This window comes from Brassica napus, chromosome A9, assembly GCF_020379485.1.
Source record: "Brassica napus cultivar Da-Ae chromosome A9, Da-Ae, whole genome shotgun sequence".
Taxonomy (NCBI): domain Eukaryota; kingdom Viridiplantae; phylum Streptophyta; class Magnoliopsida; order Brassicales; family Brassicaceae; genus Brassica; species Brassica napus.
In genome coordinates, this window is record NC_063442.1 from 24,788,371 (window position 1) to 24,808,345 (window position 19,975).

Below are 19,975 nucleotides of genomic sequence, written 5' to 3' on the forward strand. Positions count from 1 at the left end.
TTCTTGGAGAAAGAGTGAGATGAAATTAGACTGTAAAACATGAAAATCGGAGAAAGTACACATTACTGTTTTACTCTTTAGGAAAAGTACTCTACTACTTAAAATCAGAGAAAAAAACCCCTAGAATTAGCCATATCAAAGATATATATATATATGATAAGAGATATAGAGAAGATGGTTTCTAGAGAAGGAATATATACCTATTTATACTCTTAGTAGACCACTTCACCAATAGAAGATCGCATTCAAGGCTAGATCGTGGGTGTTTGAATTAATAGGGGATTAACCACAATGAACAAATATATGGGTGTGTTAATCAGACGAAAATTAAAAGTCACTGCAGATTCAGAGAGGAGATACGAAAACCCTAATTCTCACGTAGGTCATCCTTCACACAGGCACACAGGCTTCGAATGGTAACCGGCTTACCGTTTCACCCCGCAGTTAATAGTGTCAAAAATCTCTATATATATTTTATATCTATACATTTTTATAACTGTTAGAACCGCACCGTAATTAAACCGCTTATCCCGCACCGGTCAATCCGCAGTCACCATTCGCAACCATAAAACACATTAGAGCTAAATCATTTGGTCTATCGGACCAGCGTCGATCATAAGATAACAAAGTAAGCCAAAATTGTTAAAGTCGCAAGTTAATGAATCGCAGGATGGACACGTGATGCGCCGTGGAAGCTCGAGTTAGTGACGTGGTGCAAGAGGGGAGAAAAATTATCAGTTTACAAAATAAGGTAGTCTTACATAAAAATATACGGTCAGTCTATCGTATTCGTACTTAACCAAATAGGCATTAAACCGAACTAAACCAAAATCTTCAGTCCGAACCAATTTGGCAAATAAGGATCTTAAAAAGAGGCGTAAGCCGGTATTCATTTCCTCTGCAAATAAACGACCCACTTTCTCCACGCATTCCCTCTGCTCTATCATTCCCTCCAAAGCCATGGCCGGAGAAGGAGGACAACTGACGGCGATCCTGTTGAAAAAGACGGCCGAGGAGGGTGGAGAAAATGATAAGTTGGATATGAAGGAGAAGGTTTGGAGGGAATCTAAGAAGTTATGGATTGTGGCCGCGCCGGCTATCTTCACTAGATTCTCTACGTCGGGAGTATCTTTGATAAGTCAAGCTTTCATCGGCCACCTTGGCCCCACTGAGTTGGCTGCTTACTCTATCACTCTCACCGTTCTCCTCCGTTTCAGTAATGGAATCTTGGTAAGTACTCTTCTACTTTCTTGATTCTACAATATTACTACAGATTAATTAAGGACAATCATATGAAAATTAGATTAGTTCATCCACAAATCTTTTCTGCAAACTCGTATATTACTAAAAAAATTCAAGAAAAGAAAGAAAAAGTTTGTTCATAATATAGTATAGATTATATTTTTGTCAAGAAGTTCTGATTAGTTAATTAATGGTACAAATTGCTATTATATACACGTGAATGCTTAGATTGGTTTCTTGTCGGAGCCTGCTTTGGTTTCTACGAAATCAAAAATTTGCTACTCCAAATTATATTTGGACGGGTTTCAGTAATATTGTCATTCATAGTCGACGGGACTGTTCGCTTATGTAATTACCTTGTTCTTTCGAAAGGCGGCAGAAAACATTTCATTGTTAGTAGAATTCAATCAGTGAAATAAAATAATAATAAAAGTTGGAAAATGCAAGATAACACCTTTAACAAAAAGTAGGAGAATATATTGATTCTATAAAATAATTTAGAATAAATGTATGGTCAGAAGAATATTTAAAAATAAGACGTAATAGTTCGGTCAAAAAGAAAAACGTAATATAACCAAAAAAGGAAAAAAATATTCTTTCTTTTTTATCTATCAATACTATTAAAAATGAAAGAGTTTTAAAAATCTACTTATAAAAGTTGTTTAGACCATTTCATTTAACTCATTATTTTTTTGTCTTACCTTAAACTTAGACTAACAATCTGTTACCATCTATTTTTCTAATAATAATTTATTCAATTCCTTTATTTATTCAAATATCACTCTTAAATCTTAATCATTACTATTACTATATTTATCATTTTGATTTTTAATCGTAAAAACATTGAAACTAATGTTTTATATTATCACTTTTATCATATAATATATGATTTAAAGCAAGAAAAGTTACACGGTATATATGTATACATTCTAACTTCCTCTTTCCTTTATAATAAAGTAATCATATCATATATAAAACTTTCCCACTAAAATCTCATATCATATATACTAAACTTTCAACCGTCTATAGTTTGATAGATATTTTCATATCTAAAAATGAGTTCTCTAAAAATATTTCATCAACCATGTTTTTGTACAATAACGTTAAAAATCTGTTTCAAAAGGTTGTTGGATCCGATATGGACATAATGTGTCCACATTTATTCGGGTATTTAGGATCCTGAAAAAAATTGAAATATCTAAAAATTCTGAAAAATATTCGAAACACGAAAAGTACTTGAAACTCTAAACAAATACCCAAAAAATTCAAATACCTAAATATTCAAAATCTTATTCAAAATCTGACACTGAACTGAAAATACCCAAAATTTTATCCAAATACCCAAAAAAAAATTTTAATTTGAAAATTACCTGAAATCAAAAACTATAATCGTAAACCAAAAAGTTAAAAAAATATCCATAATGCCGAAAACATATTCGAAATATCCAAATATACCTAATAAACACAACATATTTATGATCGGGTCTAGGATAGGACCCAGACTCAAACAACGACCTGCGGGTCCAAAAAAACCCAATAGGTTATCTTCTCTAGACCTGAACTAAACCTTTATTTCCGATCGGTTCGGTTTGTTTCTTTTATCCGGATATAATTCTCATGCCTAAAAGAAACTTACGTAAAAGTGTACATATAAAATATCAAATAAACTAATTCATAGATTATATAACTGTTAAAAATTATATTTTTCGATATAATAAGACTTTGTATTATAATATAATAAAAAAAATCTGCGCTTTCCAAGTGCATAAAATATTTTTTTTTATCTATATTCTATTAAAACAAGAACATGACCTATTGATATATATGTAGTCCAACTATTTTAATATAATTATTAAAAAAATTTATTAATCATTTAAGAAAGTATTATACAAAAACATAAATATGATTAAAAAACATAAATATAAAAATTAAATTTTAAAAAAAAATGTAAAACAAAAAATATACTCGCCTTTTAAAAACGGTCAGAATCTAGTTTTGTTTTAAAATGCAGTAACGGCTCGTTCTCAGCAAGTGTGACAACTGACAATATTCATTGGCCGCAAATGTCCAGTGGTGACCTGTCATTGCCATCGTTTGTGAGATTCGTAGATTCCCATTTACAATGAAAATACTTAAAACTATTCAATTATAGGACATTAAAGTGTAATATGCTGCACGACAGACAATAGAATTGTATAGTGTCAAGGTTTAATTATTACATGCATACCACACGAGTTTATATACATTAATCATTCACAAATATGAGGGAAGTCACAAACCGGCGACTGCCGACTGGATTAAGGAAGTAGCAACACCTGCCTCCGTTAAATTGACTGCTGAAAATACAAGCAAACTGTGATATCTGTCTGAAATCTGAACAATGGCTTTTACCAACAACAAAAAAAAGCTGAACAATGGCATATCAATACATGTTTTTCACATGTATGCTACATGTCATGTTTTTCATTAGTCTTTAATCGCGCATCCGTTTTCTTGCTCGTATTCCTTGATCTTTGAATATGGAAGGAAGTTATAGATTGCTCTCTTATATACAAATCTACTAACTTAATCATAACTTCTATCCAACTAACTTATAGAGAGCAGTAAAAGAAAAGGATGAGTAATTTGGCCTTATCCAATGAAAACAATACTAGGCAATTTGTGATCATGAAGCGAAAGCTTCTAGAATTTAATCATACTTTCCCCAGTGTTTTACTAAATCTCTTTGGAATTCATTTTCTTAGTGGATAGTGCCGTGCGAAGAGTTTAAGGGGCCTAAGGCAAGTTCTAAAAATAAATTTATTTACAACTGTAATGAAAATAATTTTCTAATGTGATATATTATTTTCACCAAATACACAAGTCTAATACTGTAAAGAAATAAGTTTATAACGTAAATATGTTATATTATGTTATATAGAAAAAAATACATGAATTCAGAAAATGAGTTGATTAATTTTCGTAGAAATGTTTTTTTTTAAATAAGTCTAAACCACTAGACTAGAAATTATTTTAAATCTTGGGGCCCTAAAAATAGTCATATTAATCGGGGGCCTGAGGCGAATGCCTTTTTCAATACACTGTAGGCACACCTCTGTTAGTGGATCATCAGAAATTGATATATTCATTCTCACCATCCACATAAACGTTCTCACGTCATCATCCTATCGAGTTCATATGTCCAGAGTCAGAATCTTTCTAGCTATATCGTATTGTTATTTGATATGTAGCCACATTAAAAATTTTAACTAAAACATAAGAGTAAACTTATCAGTGGTTCATGGTCATAGTTACATCAATATCTAAACAAGAAACCTTTACGAACAACGAGAAGAAGAGAAAAAATACCTCCGAGAATCACCAAAATCTAGATTAGTTCGACAATGGAGAACAGACGCCGAGAAAAAAGAGGGGATGGGAGAGCGACCTACTGTCCGACGAGGTCACAGGGATCCGAGGAGCATCCATCCAAATCGCAGATCTGGTTTTTAGTTGATAGGAAAAAGAGACGTGGGTGTGTATCGACGTTCTAATTTCTTGAAAGAGAAGTAAATCAAGATTTTTTTTGGTTAACAATAGAAGTTCCGGACCGTACCAATGGTAATTTGAACCCGGCGCACACAGAAACCAAAGCAAATTGGTGTTGCTTTACTCATTATTTTTTTAATAGAAATTTATGGTTTTAGATATGTTGACTTTGACCCCAAAAAAAAATATGTTGACTTTGACTGGACCATTAAGATGGAGATGAGTAAAGCAAATGATAGGATGTAGTAGTCATTCATCAAAGAAGTTATGCGAAAGATGGAATTTTCAGAAACTTGGATTACCTGGAGAATGCGATGTATCTCTTCGGTTCAGTACAAGGTATTTATGAATGGGCAGCCTAGAAGAGTATTGTTTCGGAGAGAGGATTACGCCAAGGATATTATTTGTTTCTTTTCATTTTTATTCTACGCACGAAGCGTTAGCCTTGTAAATTATACAGAGAACTAAGGGAAGATAACAGGGATGCGTGTTACACGTTCGTGTCCCTTGGTATCTCACCCCTTTTTTTTGCTAATGATAGCTTCTTTTTTTTTGTAAGGCGGAGCTCCGTGAATTTGAAGAAGTGATGAAATGGTAAGGAAATATGGAAAAGCATCAGACCATTGTATCAAATTTGATAAATCCTCTATACTCTTTGGTAAGATGATTGGCGCAAATGTTAGACAACAAATTAAAGATACACTTGGGATCTAGACTGAAGGAGGAATGTGAACATATCTTGGAATCCCATAAGACATTAGCAGCTCCAACTGTAATTTTTTTGCTTTTCTCAAAGATAAACTAATGCATAAAGTGAATGGATGGACGGGAAGATGGCTATCAAAAGGAGGGAAAGAAGTCTTAATCAAATCTATATTGTTAGCTCTTCCGACTTATGTTATGTCTAGATTTTTGCTCCAACAGGAGATATGTGAGAACCTCGCAAGTGCCATTGCACATTTCTGGTTGAGCTCAAATCCACCAAATAGAGGAATCCACTGGACAAAATGGAAAGAGATGAGTTTGCCGAGAGAAGAAGGCGGGATTGGTTTCAGTATGATCCGGGATTGGTTTCAGTATGATCCACGAGTTCAACATGGCATTACTAGCAAAACAACTTTGGCGATTAGTCCAGTATCCTGATTCCTTAGTAGCTCGAGTATTGAGAGGAAGATATTACCGAATGAGTTCGCCTTTGCGAATGAGTTCAACAAGCAGCCCTTCCTATGTATGGAATAGTATCTCAGCGGCACGAAAATTACTACTAGTGGGAAGTAGGCAAAAAATACATTCTGGATATGAGGTTAAGGTTTGGGAGGACTCTTGAATTCCTACTTCACCAGCTAGACCGCCGTGATCAACTGCCCCAGTTTTGCATCTGAATATGAGAGTCAGTGATCTCATTAACGGTGAAACAAAGGAATGTAATGTTGGACTATTATAGAATTAGGTTGCCCCTGATAATATTCCTCTCATGAGAAGTTTGGCCATAAGCTTAACTCATCGAGATACATTCCGTTGGACTCTCACTAAGAATGGTCACTATACGGTAAAATCGGGATACTGGTAGCTTGAAATCTAATAAGGACTGAAGAAGAGAAGGAGATCCAAGAACCCAATATAACTAAACTCCAAGCCTTTGCTTTGGAAGGTAAAAAGGACCTCAGAAGATATGGCATCTTAGGTGGCAGCTGATAACATGACAAGTGCCTGTAACGAGAAATCTAATACGCCGTAATATGAGATTCGACAACTATTGTCCAAGATGTGGAGAACCAGAAGAAACTGTTACTCATGCCATATTTGAATGCCCTCCAGCATTACAAGTATGGTCCCTTTCGACAACACCATCTAGTCCTAACATTTTCCTGCTACCGAGCACTTATGCTAATATGGATTATCTCTTCTGGAAGAAGAATAGCATTGTTGAGCTAGAGCTTGACAAGGACCCTTACCCATGGATAATCTGGTATATTTGAAAGGCTCGGGTTGACAAACTATTCAGGGGGATAGACATGGATCCTTTGGAGTTATTCCGATATGCTGAAAGTGAATGTCAGGCTCGGTATAATGCAAATGAGATGGTACCACTCATTCCACATGAGCATATCAGTGAAGAACCCCAATAAGCTTAGAAAATATTTGTATGGTGGATGGTTCATGGACTTCCACGGTTCAGTTTAGTGGTTGTGGATGGGTTTGGAAGGATAGTCTGGGAAAAATCCAACTTATGGAGACGCGAAACTTAAGTAGGTGATAGACTGCTTTACATTCGGAAGTGGAAGCACTGCAATGGGCAATGGAAAGCATGCTTCAACATTCGTCATGTCAGAGTTTTGGTACAAATTGCAAGGATCTAACTGATATGGTAAAGGAGCCTCAAGCTTGGCCAAGTTTTTCAACTGAATTGGAGGTTGCGTATATGTTATCCGGACTCAAAGATTTTTCACATCCCAAGAGCATATAATGGAATTTCAGATTCTTTAGCTAAGATTGCAAGAACATTTCAAAGGAAACTCTATTACATTGTTTTTTTCTATTTCGGTCTGGATACCCAAACCACTTCAAGTTCTTTGAATAATACAATAGCCTTTCGATGTCAAAAGAAAAAAAAAACAAAACAAAAAGAAGATATGTTGACTTCAATAATATATATTTATATTAAATATACTATATATCTATGTCCATGTCATTGAAATTTAATTATATACCATATAAAATAAATAAAATGATTTATTTATTTATTTACCAAAAAATAACTTAAAGAAACAAGCGGTATTGTTTTGATTTATGTGCTTACTATAATTTAGTTATATACATAATACGTAAATAAACATAAATAAATAATAATATATAAAAATTATTTTTATATATAACGTTCATCCTGCGCAATTATACACAAATATTAACTTTTTCTAACCAACAGACAGATCTCGTAGTAACTTTAATAACATATACATGGCTTGAATTTGATTATGAACATTATATTATTGAAATTCACTATTGAGTCATTTTTACCATGTATTAATACACCTTCAATGACAAGTTATGCAGTTAGGTATGGCTAGCGCACTAGAAACACTATGTGGTCAAGCCTACGGAGCAAAACAATATCATATGCTAGGGATTTACCTCCAAAGATCATGGCTCGTCCTCATAGGCAGTACCATTTGTCTCACGCCCATTTACATTTTAGCTGGTCCTATCCTCTTAGCCCTAGGTCAAGAAGAACGCCTTGTCCGTATAGCTCGAGTCATAGCCCTATGGGTCATAGGCATCAACTTCTCCTTCGTGCCTTCCTTCACCTGCCAAATGTTCCTCCAAGCTCAGAGCAAGAACAAGATCATTGCCTATGTCGCTGCTATCTCCTTAGGGGTCCATGTTTTCTTGTCTTGGCTACTAATGGTTCATTTCGACTTTGGGATCGCTGGTGCAATGACCTCATCGCTCGTAGCACATTGGTTGCCTAATATTGCTCAGCTCTTGTTCGTAATATGTGGTGGGTGTAAGGACACATGGAGAGGATTTTCTTGGTTTGCTTTCAAAGATCTTTGGCCCGTATTCAAATTATCTTTGGCTTCCGGTGGCATGACGTGGTATGTTTTTCTAAATTTTCTGAAGTCTTATAGAGTCGAATCATTTAGAATATTAAGAAATGTCTTTTTTTTGATAAAGGGCTTAATATTAAGAAATGTCTCGTTGAACAAGCATATATATAATTCATACATGCATATACGAGAGCTGTAGTCGAATCATGTGATATTAGATTAAAGTCGAGGATGAGGTTAATTTGTAGTCACTGTGGTTTTCCTCTTTGCGATGTTAAATGCTTTGAAAATGCCCAACTTTCTTCATACTAGTCCGGGATGTAATCTATTAGTTTTGTATTAAGGGTACCAATATAAGAGATGGATTGTTTATGCGTATTTATAAAATATGAGAAAGTTTACAGTATCAAAAACTGAATTACATTCATTCACCTTGTCAAAGATTGATAAAGTTTGAATATAATGTTAGATTTAAAGTCGCCAAAGATCGTATGTGTATGCGAAACAGAGTATATAAAACAGTTCCTTCGTTTTATTTATTTTCTTAACTTGTGAGATCAACTTACATTATAGATCTCTTTATATAGGAGCTCTTAACTTGTCCTAATACAATTGAGACTAGGAATCTTATCTTTATCCTAATCTATAAGTTATTCTACTTTTCTTAATGAATAACTTGAATCCTAAGCTATCTTTATTGAAGCTTATCCACAACATTCTCCCTTCTAAGCTTCAAACCATCTTTGCTTAGGTCTTGAACTTGAATCAAGTCTCTCATCTCTTTGAACTTGATTCTTGCTAAAGCTTTGGTTAGAATGTCTGCTTTCTGTTCTGTTCCCGGTACATGCTCCACATCAATCTCGTTTTGTTCCACCTTCTCTCGAATGAAATGAAAACGCTTGGCGATGTGTTTGCTTCTTCGGTGAAACACAGGATTCTTGGCTAATGCGATAGCTGATTTATTGTCAACACGAATCAGTGTTTTCTCCATCTTCTTTCCTGTAATCTCGCTCACTAAGTCTTGGAGCCAGATAGCTTGCTTTGCAGCTTCAGTCGCGGCCATAAATTCTGCTTCACAGAAGGACAATGCAACTGTGTCTTGCTTCTGTGAACACCAGGTTACTGGCGTTTCTCCAAGGCAGAACAGGTGTCCCGTCGTGCTTCTCCCATCGTCAGGGTCCGTGTTGTGACTACTGTCACTGAACCCCACAAGTCGTTTAGTTTCTCCTTTCTTGTATGACAAGCCATATCCGACAGTGCCTCTCAGATATCTTAACACACGTTTTAGAGTATCACCATGAGACGTCCACGGTGAGTGCATATACCTACTTAGGATACCGAACGCAAATGCCATGTCGGGTCTTGTGTGCATGAGATATCTGAGACAGCCAATTCTCCTTCGATAGAGAGTTGGATCTATCTCGGGTTCGTCTTGTCCTTTGGAGAGTTGTAGACCAAACTCCATTGGTATACAAGTTGGATTGCAATCATCCATTGCGGCTTCTTTCAGTATTCTCTTAGCGTAAGCCTCTTGAGTGATCGTGATGCAATCTGGATTCTGTTTTACTTCCAGTCCAAGGTAATACGTTAGCAATCCCAAATCTGACATCTCAAAGTTCTTTGACATGTTCTTCTTGAAATCTGCGATCTCAGTTTTAGAATTTCCAGTGACGAACAGGTCGTCAACGTATATAGCAACGATGAGTAGCTTTCCCTTATCATCCTTGCGATAAACAGAGCTTTCTTTTGAACATTTCTTGAAACCTAACCGTTTGAGAATCTGGTCTAGTTTCGTGTTCCAAGCCCGTGGAGCTTGTCTTAAACCATATAGAGCCTTAGAGAGTTTGAAAACCTTATGTTCTTCTCCCTTCTTTTCAAACCCTTCAGGCTGTGAGACATAAACTTCTTCATTCAGTTCTCCATGTAAGAAAGCAGTCTTGACGTCTAAATGATGAATCTCCCATTTGTTTGCTGCAGCTAAACCAATCAGTAACCTTATAGTTTCTAGTCGAGCCACTGGAGCAAACACTTCGTCGAAGTCAATTCCATGTTCCTGTACATAGCCTTTGGCTACAAGTCGAGCTTTGAACTTATTGATAGAGCCATCTGCGTTTCTTTTTACTTTAAAAACCCACTTGAGACCAATGATCTTGACTCCTTGCGGCAACTCTACGAGCTCCCATGTGTTGTTTTTATTGATAGAGTCAATCTCATCTTCACATGCATTCGTCCATCTTTTATTTCCCTTTGCTTCATGGAAATTTCTTGGTTCATCGTAGATTGAGAGAAGTAGCAACTCACATTCTACTTCAGCAAGTAAAATATAATCGTCGAGGTAGCTTGGTTTGCTTCTCTGACGGTTTGAGTGTCTTGTTTCTTGAGTTGTTGCTTCTTCATCAACATCTTCAATATGTGTTGTCTCGGGTTCTTCAGGTTGATGTTCTGTTTCTGCGGCAATGTTCTCTTCTTGACGCTGTCCAGACACAAACGGACCTGCCCCTTCGTCGAGAGTCGTTCCCCAAGTCATACTAAACATTCCAGAGTTTGTGTTAGCTTCTTTATCGCCTCCCTTCCAATTCCAACAGGTTCTTTCATCAAAAATAACATCTCGACTAACCACAATCCCTTTTGAGGTAGGATTATAGAGTCGATATGCTTTTGAGCCAGGCTCGACTCCAAGATGAACAAGAGCCTGCGATCGATCATCTAGTTTCTTTAGACGATGAGAGTCGATCTTTGTGTGCGCAACACACCCAAAAACCCTGATATGCGAAACACTAGGCTTTCTTTTCTTCAAGCTTTCGTATGGTGTGCTGTTCTTAAGAGCTCTTGTGGGAACTCTGTTTATAACATAAGTGGCATGACGAACCGCTTCTCCCCACATGTAGTTAGGTACGTTGGTTGCTTTCAACATACTCCGAGTCATCTCCATGAGGGTGCGGTTTCTTCTCTCTACTACGCCGTTCTGTTGCGGAGTATACGGCGCCGTTAGATGACGCTTGATCCCACTCTTGTTACAAAACTCGTGAAACTCCTTTGATGTAAACTCACCACCTCTGTCTGTACGTAGTGTACCTATTTTGTTGTTTACTTCCTTTTCGACGAGGCTTTTGAACTCTTTAAACTTCTCGAAAGCTTCGCTCTTTTCTTTCAACAGAATAGTCCACATATATCTCGTACAATCATCGATGATGACAAATATATAGCGGTTGTGTGCTGGTGTGGCGGGTGATATTGGACCGCAGAGATCTGCGTGTAGGAGTTCTAGGGCTTTAGCTGACCTATAGGGAGTTGCATTAGGAAAGCTATGCCTAGTTTGTTTCCCAACTAAACACGAGTCCACAACTGATTCTCTTCTTTGATTTCTGGCAGACCGTGAACCATCTTCTGTGCTGCCATGGTTTGTATTGTTTTGAAGCTGATATGACCAAGGCGTGCATGCCATCTCCAAGGTTCTTCTTTTAGCTTCGTGAGAAGGCAATTAGGCTGACCTATCTTAAGTGGAATTTTATAAAGTCTGTTAGGAGTCCTTAGAACCTTAGTGAGAAGTCTTCCGTTTGAATCTCTCAAAGTTAGGTAGTCATCTTTCATCCTAACGTCGCAGCCTTGCTCCGTTGCCTGTCCCAAACTGAGAATGTTACTTCTCAAATCAGGGATGTAGTAAATATCAGTAAGAAGCCTTTGCTCCCCTGTTTTAGCTTCAAACAATATCGAACCTTTACCATCAATGTCCACACATGAGCCGTCTCCAAACTTCACTCTTCCTTTAATATTTTGATTTAATTCAGAGAAGTATCCTCTCTCACCCGTCATATGGTTACTTGCGCCATTATCCAAGTACCATACTCCTTCTTCTTTCTTGCTTATATCGAGTGCTTTAGGTATAACTTTCTCTTCATTCAGAAACACGACCTCATGCATGTAGAGCACAGCATCTGCTACTTCCGTCTCAGTTTTTTTGAGCTCTTGATTTTCTTCTTTCTTCTCTGGGCAAACAGACTTGAAGTGACCTTTTTTGTTGCAGTTGAAGCAAGTGATCTGTGAGTAGTCTCTCTTCTCTTTGTTCCACTCTCCGGTGTTGCCTCTGCCGCGTCCTCTTCCTCTGTTGCCTCTACCACGTCCTCGATAGTTGCCTCTTCCTCGTCCTCTTGAATTCGATCCTTCTGAACTCGAGAAGAGCAGATTGTTCTGTTGATCGTTTGTTGTATCTTCTTTGATACGTTCTTCATATGCTTTAATTCTCCCAACAACATCTTCATACTTGATTGTATTTAAGTCTAGCATCTGCTCCAGAGAGGCCACCAACATGATGTACTTTGCTCTAGGAAGACTATTTAAGAACTTCTTTACTAGTTTAGGTTCTTCAATACTCTGTCCTAACGAGGCCGATTTCGATGCAAGCTCAGATAACTTGCCTGAGAAGGTATCTATTGATTCCGAATCAGACATCTTTAGACGTTCGAAATCGTTCATCAAGGTCTGCAGTCGAGCTTCTCTTACACGATCTGCGCCAAGATTTATTGTTTTCAAAGCTTCCCACATATCTTTAGGTGAGCTCTGATCTCCTACTTGCAATATCAAACTCTCTGGTACGGATTGAAAGAGAAGCACCATAGCATAATCATTCTTCTCTTCTTTATCTGTCCCTAGTTCGATTGCTTCCCATACCTTATGGACGCGTAGAAGAACTTTCATTCTCATTGCCCAAACCGTGTAATTGGTTGAGGTTAGCATTGGACAGACAACAGTCCCGGGAATCCCATCTCTTCTTCCCAGAGTCTTCGTGTCTATCAATGCTTTATCATCAGCCATTGTTTCTTTGAATCGCAATCACACAAACAAACCTTAAGCTCAACAAGATAAGATAGAGCTGGACACGGGATTTCGCAATCCCAACAATTGGTATCAGAGCGGTTTGACAAAGAGATGCAAGAAGACTAAAATACCCTTTAAGTAAGAACGGGTAGAAGAGGAAAGAGAAGGTACATTGCATAAACGTCAGAAGATCATGGAACATGTGATGTGTTGTGGGAGAAACATTCTCAAAGAAAGCCTTGCGATTACTGGTACAAGGTGGTGCCGAAGATGATTCGCCGAAGGAAACATATGAGATGAATGTGGTCCTTAGCTTGAGGGGGAGAATGTGAGATAACAAGTTAAGTCCCACATCGGATATTAGACAAATGAAAGTCTAATATATAAAGAGATGTCCAACTCTAATAGTATGAGGCCTTTTGGGAAGGAAACCAAAAAGTAAAACCATGCGGGCCAGCCTCTAAGGCCCAAAGTGGACAATATCGTACTAATAAGATAAGATAGAGTTGGACACGGGATTTCGCAATCCCAACAAGATTAACCAAAAAGTTTGAATATACGTTTTATATTGTTTTAGCATTTTTGTCAAGTGAGTAATAGTAATTTCTTTTGATACTTATATTGGGCAGTTTGGAAGTATGGTACAATTCGATATTGATCTTGCTCACAGGAAATTTAAAAAACGCTGAGGTTTCTCTCAACGCACTTGCAATCTGGTAAGCTTTCTGCTGTCTTTTGAAGGTATACTCATGCATTTGTACATTTTTCTTTAGATTATATAGTGGTCTGAAAGCAATACATAATATTCACTAGTGCGAATCAAAAATGATAGGTTAAGGTAACTAATCGTATTTGGACTCTCTAGTTGGAAACACAAGGAATTAAAAGCAGAATCGTTTTGCGTTTAGGATTTTATTTGTCATGTGCAAATGCAATCATTTGCGAGTTTTTAGTCGTGTAAAATTTGTCTGTATAGATTTTGTAATTCTGTTATCATCCCTATGTTATTTTTGCCAAAGGAATTAGGAACTATTATCATCCCTATGTTTTTAGGTTTGACAATTATTCTATTCTACAATATTACTCAAAAGAAACTTAGTTAAGGAGTGATCGTTAATTATTTGATGAAAATTTTGCAGCATCAATATAAATGCACTGGAGATGATGGTAGCCTTCGGCTTCATGGCAGCAGCGAGGTTATTAAATCATACATATCAGATTTTTAGACAAATATTGAGGATTTATTAATTATACAAATTTAGCATTGATGAAAACTATAGTCTAGCTAAAAGACAAACAATCTATACTATCAAAAGAAAATCATTCTGAAAAAATCTACTTAAACAAGGTTGTTGTACCTATTCATTTTTAACCTATGAATTAAACTAAATATATCTAAACTATTAATATGTTGTATTTTCTATTTTCCTTCTATATCCTATTGTTTATTATCCTATTTTTGTGGGAACCATTATTTTAAAAAAATATCCTAATAATAATGCCTACTATCTAGGATTCATATTTTGAATCGTTATTAAATTAGTGATTACATAGCTTACGATTCATATATGAAAACACTATTTTATTAAATAAAGTTGACATATCCACTTTGATTCATGCATAAGAGCCCATCGAACTGGTATATGCAAATTAGGCATTGCTCGTTTCTTCCACCTGCAAATAATAAACACGAACAACCGACTCTAGAGCTGCAGCATTAAAATGTTATTAGTAATTATTCAAAATTAATGTCATATAAGAAAGTTTTGATGATGGGGAACAAAATTAAACAATGCTTTTATTATATACAAATCAGTAGAAATAAAGTTTTTGCCACATATGTTATTATTAAAAATATAATTATTCAAAATTAGAGTATGACAAAGTACTACAATAATATGACTATAACCCATCAGGATCATATATATCGAATTCGACCACATGATATATCATTTAAAAAAAAATCAAATTAATTTATTTGAGACCACAAGCTTGTTTCTTTTAAATTTTGTTAGATTCAAATCTTTTTTAAAAATTACTACCTCCAATAATAGTGGGTTCTTGGGATTTTTACCGGATTATATCATATTTTTAATTAACAATTTGTTTTTAAATCCTAACCAGATTATATACCGGGTACCGGGTCTACTGTTTGACCATGGCTCCGAGTCGGATAGGAAAATGTTTCTTAAAATTCAAACATCATAATAGAAAAATCTTATATTATTTTTTCTAATAAAAATTTATAAATTAATGCAAATTTTACTGAAATTGTCAACAAAAAAGATCCTCGTACTTTGAAAACGGGTCAAAAAGTAGTACCTTTTAAATTGAATATAGATAAAATAGAATATATTGATTGTTATAACTATGATACAAATATGTGACAATAGAAATTCATTTTCAATTTAAAATCAACAACTCATATCGTTACTACATTTGAATAGTAAAAACATATTTTACTTCGGTGTAGAATATATATATATATATATATACTATTAAATCACATATATATTCTTTAAATCTATTTCAAACAAATACCACACTTTGATTTTTTTTGAAAAAACAAATAAAAATTAAGATTCAAAATAAAAGATAAAGGTAGTTTTTCAATCAATGTTGGATCAATAGGTGAAAAAACAAATCCGCACTTTTAAATGCGGGTCAAAATCTAATATATACTATTATACTATTAAAAAGGATCATCTTAAAATCTACTTAAAAAGTTGTTGCACCTATTTATTTTTGATCCAACCTATTATACACAACCAAATGTTATGACTACCCTTATTATACCAACTAAATAATATCCTACTAGGTTAAGACATGCGCGCTTTACACGAAGTAAACATTATGTACAAATTATTTTTACGTATTATATATTCTTTTACATATTATGAAATATATATATATATATATATAATAAAAATTTATGTATATAATTATATTGGACCTAACACGTGAATAAATTTTATTAATTCAAACAAACACTTTTTCTATTTTATATGGCATGTACCTGAAATGTAAGTGTTAGAATTCTCACATTAAAATTTTTTTGATCTATGGTTTAAAATTTTGTTATGATAAGATACAAATGATTACAAAATCATATAAGTAGGACGTCTCATACAATAAATATTAATATTAAAAGATATACATATATATATATATATATATATATATATATATATATATATATATATATATACACACGCGAATCATTTAAAAAAACATTTGATATCAAACATACTAACATAATAAAACTGAAATAACATATCATCCAATGCTCTTTATTCGAACTACTTTAGAAAAGACGAACTATCCAAATGTCTTCAGTTTCAGATATGCGATATGAAGTTAATACAATAAGGTAATAAATTTATCCGGTTTCAAGTTGTTAGATAAGATAAAAAGATAGTAGTATTTAGAAAACTTTAATATAAAATATGTACCCATAAAAATTACAAATTAATAATTACTATGTGTATATATATAAAAACATAAACAATACATTTTATTGTTTAAAACTAATTTCACATGTAATTTTATTTTCCTTTCAATTTTTCATGCTCTTATCGAATTGCATCTAAAAATTATTTGTATTATATGGTATGTATTCAAGACACATAAAATGTATCAAATAATTTAACAAAATATATGAAATTAAAAATAAATTTAATTAAAAATATAATATCTTTAGATAGAAACTATTTAAATAACAAAATAATCTTTTAATTAATAACTATAATATTAATAATACATTACTGTATTGGATATTATTATTTTATATATTTTTACTATATTCTTTTTTCTTTTTGAACAATTAAATTATTTTAAAAATATAGATGTCTAATAATATTTTTTAAATAATTTTAAGTTAGTAAAATTCTATTGTCTCGATATTATTCATTTATAGAATTTTTAGAGAGTATCTCTTAGTACTATATATAATATATGCATATATACATCTCTCTCTATAAACATATGAATATACAGATGTGTCTACATAGGAATTCTATCAGTGTTTTCTTATTGTTCTTTTGTAATAATATATGTAATAGTGTAAGAGTTTCAAACGAGATTGGAAGTGGAAACTCTAAAGGAGCCAAATTTGCTACAATGATAGTAGTCTTAACGTCACTTTCAGTAGGAGTCATTCTCTTCTTTGTCTTCCTATTTCTGAGAGGAAGGGTTTCGTACATTTTCACAACAAGTGAACTTGTTGCCGCACAAGTAGCCGATCTTTCTCCAATCTTAGCCTTTTCCATCCTCTTAAACAGTGTACAGCCTGTTCTCTCCGGTACGCATTTTCTCTCTTGATCTGAATGTCGTGTTTACCATTAGCCATTGACTCCATGGAAAATTCGTACGATGTTTTTTAGGGATATATATATATATATATATATATATATATTTTTTTTTTTTTTTTTTTTTTTGCGATCACGATATATGTTCATGCATGGACCGTATATCCTAGAACTTTCTATTACCCGGTTCATATATTTTAGGTTTTCGGGTATGCATGGTTTTGTATCTTGGATAGTTTCGGGTGATAAGGAGTAAGGACAAGTAACTATTCGAATAAGACGATTATATGATATCCACTTAAATCACTTTCATTTATAATGACTTCCTACTGTTATTACCGTTACTGGGCCCTAGACCTATAACCTAGCATTATGGTATTCAGTAATGGATATCGTTAATATCGATAAGAAACTTAAACCTGAGCATATGTTCATGAACCGTTTATAATCGGAGCAGGAGTTGCTGTTGGAGGGGGATGGCAAAAATATGTTACATACGTTAACCTTGCTTGCTATTACCTTGTGGGGATTCCTACTGGTATTTTCCTTGGCTATGTCGTGGATTTGCAAGTCAAAGTAAGTCTATTATTTTCTTAGTTTGTTTTCAAATCTATAAATTAATAGTTTAGTTACATACTTTTCTTTTTCTTTTTCTTTTTCAATAGTTTAATAACATACAAATCATTTATTTTTATTTTTTTTTGCCAAATTTTTTAGGGTGTTTGGTTAGGAATGATATTTGGAATCTTCGTTCAGACTTGTGTGCTTACCATAATGACTATGAAAACAGACTGGGATAAACAGGTACATTAATATAATTTATCAAATTTATTAGAACTGTTCGAAACTTTTCTCAAAAATTTTAACACTTTTGTTAGAACAAAAAAATAATAATTTATATTATTATTGTTAAAATCATTTCAGGTGTCTGTTTCGCAACGACGTCTGAACCGTTGGGTTGAACCAGAATCAAGGGGTCGAAACCAAACTTCGCCAAGAGAATAATTTTAAAGATTGAGCTAAAACATAATTTTTGTGATTAACTATAAGCCATATTCCACTCTTGAAAGTATACACTTATATGTGTTCATTTAAAATAAGTTTGAGATACACTGTTAACGAATTTAGACGCCAAAGAGAGGTCCTTGTCTCTCACTGATCAAATTCACGTAATTTATATATATACTAGGTAATAATGTGCGCCTTGCACAGGATGTGATTATTAGTTTTGTTATTTTTAATAAATAGACATTAAATCTGTTTAATCTGGATATTGGTTTGGTTTTAAGTTTTTTTTTGGTTTTTAATCTTCTAAAATATAACTATTATTTTAAATTAATACTTCCTCTTTTTCATATTAAGTGTCGTTTTGGGTCTGTGCACACGGATTAAGGAAACAATTAATTTTGTACATTTCCTATATAAAAACAAAATTACCAATATACCTAACCATATTTCAACCAATAGAAAAATAAATTATTGAATAAAACTAATAAATTTTGCATTTAAAATCGAAAACGACACTTATTTTGTAGCAAAAAAAAATTTTCTTCAACGACACTTTTTCAGAAACGGAGGGAGTATTCATTTTAGTTTATTCGGTTAAAATGTTTGATTTTTTGGTTTTTTCGGTAAAAACTAAAAATTAATATTATTTATTTATTTTCATGTTATGATTTTTAGATAGTTGTCATGTCGAACCAATAGTTTCATATTATAGTTTCTAAACAGATAATATTTAAAGAAAAAAAAAGAAAATTATTAAGACAAATCATTTTACTACAATTTGGTCGGTAGTGAAAGAAGCAATAAGAAAAAATATTTCAACTTTTAAAAAAAATTAGATATTTTAGTTGTTGTATGTGTATGTAAAAGTATATAAAAATAGTTGACAAATATATAAAGATATTGTTAATTAAGATGAAATGACATTTTTGTTCAAAATAATACATGAAAGATAAAATTTAATTTAATTTAAAATAAAAAAGGCTTTGACATTAGTCATTTTTCATATAAAGAAAATAAAGTTGTATCCGTAAATAAGGGTGGGGCCAGATCGAATATATGCATGTTTGAAAGCATTCGTGTCGATTCGATCTTTAGCCACCTAGATATTCGGTGACTCGGATATCCGAAATGTTTTAGAATTTTTAAGAATATCCGATTTGATCCGTAAAAAATAAAATTTTAAAATAATTGAAAATTTTAATAATAACATTTTATTGCAAAAAATAAAACATTATTTAACTTTCTAAATTTTAGTACCTAATATATTAAATTTAATTCAAAACATATATATATAATTCTTTACATATATGTATATATATTCATATAGCAGATCAAATTAGATATATGTTCCTAAAATTATTGGTATTTGTGATTTGCTTTTTGTTTGGACATTGTATTTAGTATTTGATTTGTTTCGTAGAGTTGCGGATATCCAAATTATTTGGTTCAAATCAAAACGGATAACGAATAGAATCAAAATTTATGAACATTTTGCTCAACTTTATCCGTAAACAATAAATGTAATAT

The 19,975-nt window shown here is 33.5% G+C and overlaps 1 protein-coding gene and 1 long non-coding RNA gene across 2 annotated transcripts; one reads left to right on the top strand and one right to left on the bottom strand.

The window, feature by feature from the left end:
* Nucleotides 1-743: 743 nt before the first annotated feature.
* Nucleotides 744-18,621, top strand: LOC106421034 (protein DETOXIFICATION 23). Its single transcript, XM_048739014.1, has 8 exons — nt 744-1,230; nt 7,825-8,366; nt 13,763-13,849; nt 14,273-14,329; nt 17,195-17,433; nt 17,898-18,016; nt 18,158-18,244; nt 18,365-18,621. The coding sequence occupies exons 1-8, from the start codon at nt 961-963 to the stop codon at nt 18,443-18,445; spliced, it is 1,482 nt and encodes a 493-aa protein (XP_048594971.1). The 5' UTR covers nt 744-960; the 3' UTR covers nt 18,446-18,621.
* LOC125577578 lies at nt 3,154-4,795 on the bottom strand. Its single transcript, XR_007315991.1, has 2 exons — nt 4,591-4,795; nt 3,154-3,575 (listed from the first exon to the last, which is right to left on the bottom strand). It is a non-coding gene; the product is annotated as an uncharacterized LOC125577578 (long non-coding RNA).
* Nucleotides 18,622-19,975: the final 1,354 nt, after the last annotated feature.

Coding starts and splice junctions, on each gene's coding strand:
- LOC106421034 (XM_048739014.1), top strand. CDS start 961: ATGGCCGGAGAAGGAGGACAACTGACGGCGATCCTGTTGAAAAAGACG. Junction 17,434..17,897: donor TGTACAGCCTGTTCTCTCCG/GTACGCATTTTC, acceptor TAATCGGAGCAG/GAGTTGCTGTTGGAGGGGGA. Junction 18,245..18,364: donor AAACAGACTGGGATAAACAG/GTACATTAATAT, acceptor AAATCATTTCAG/GTGTCTGTTTCGCAACGACG.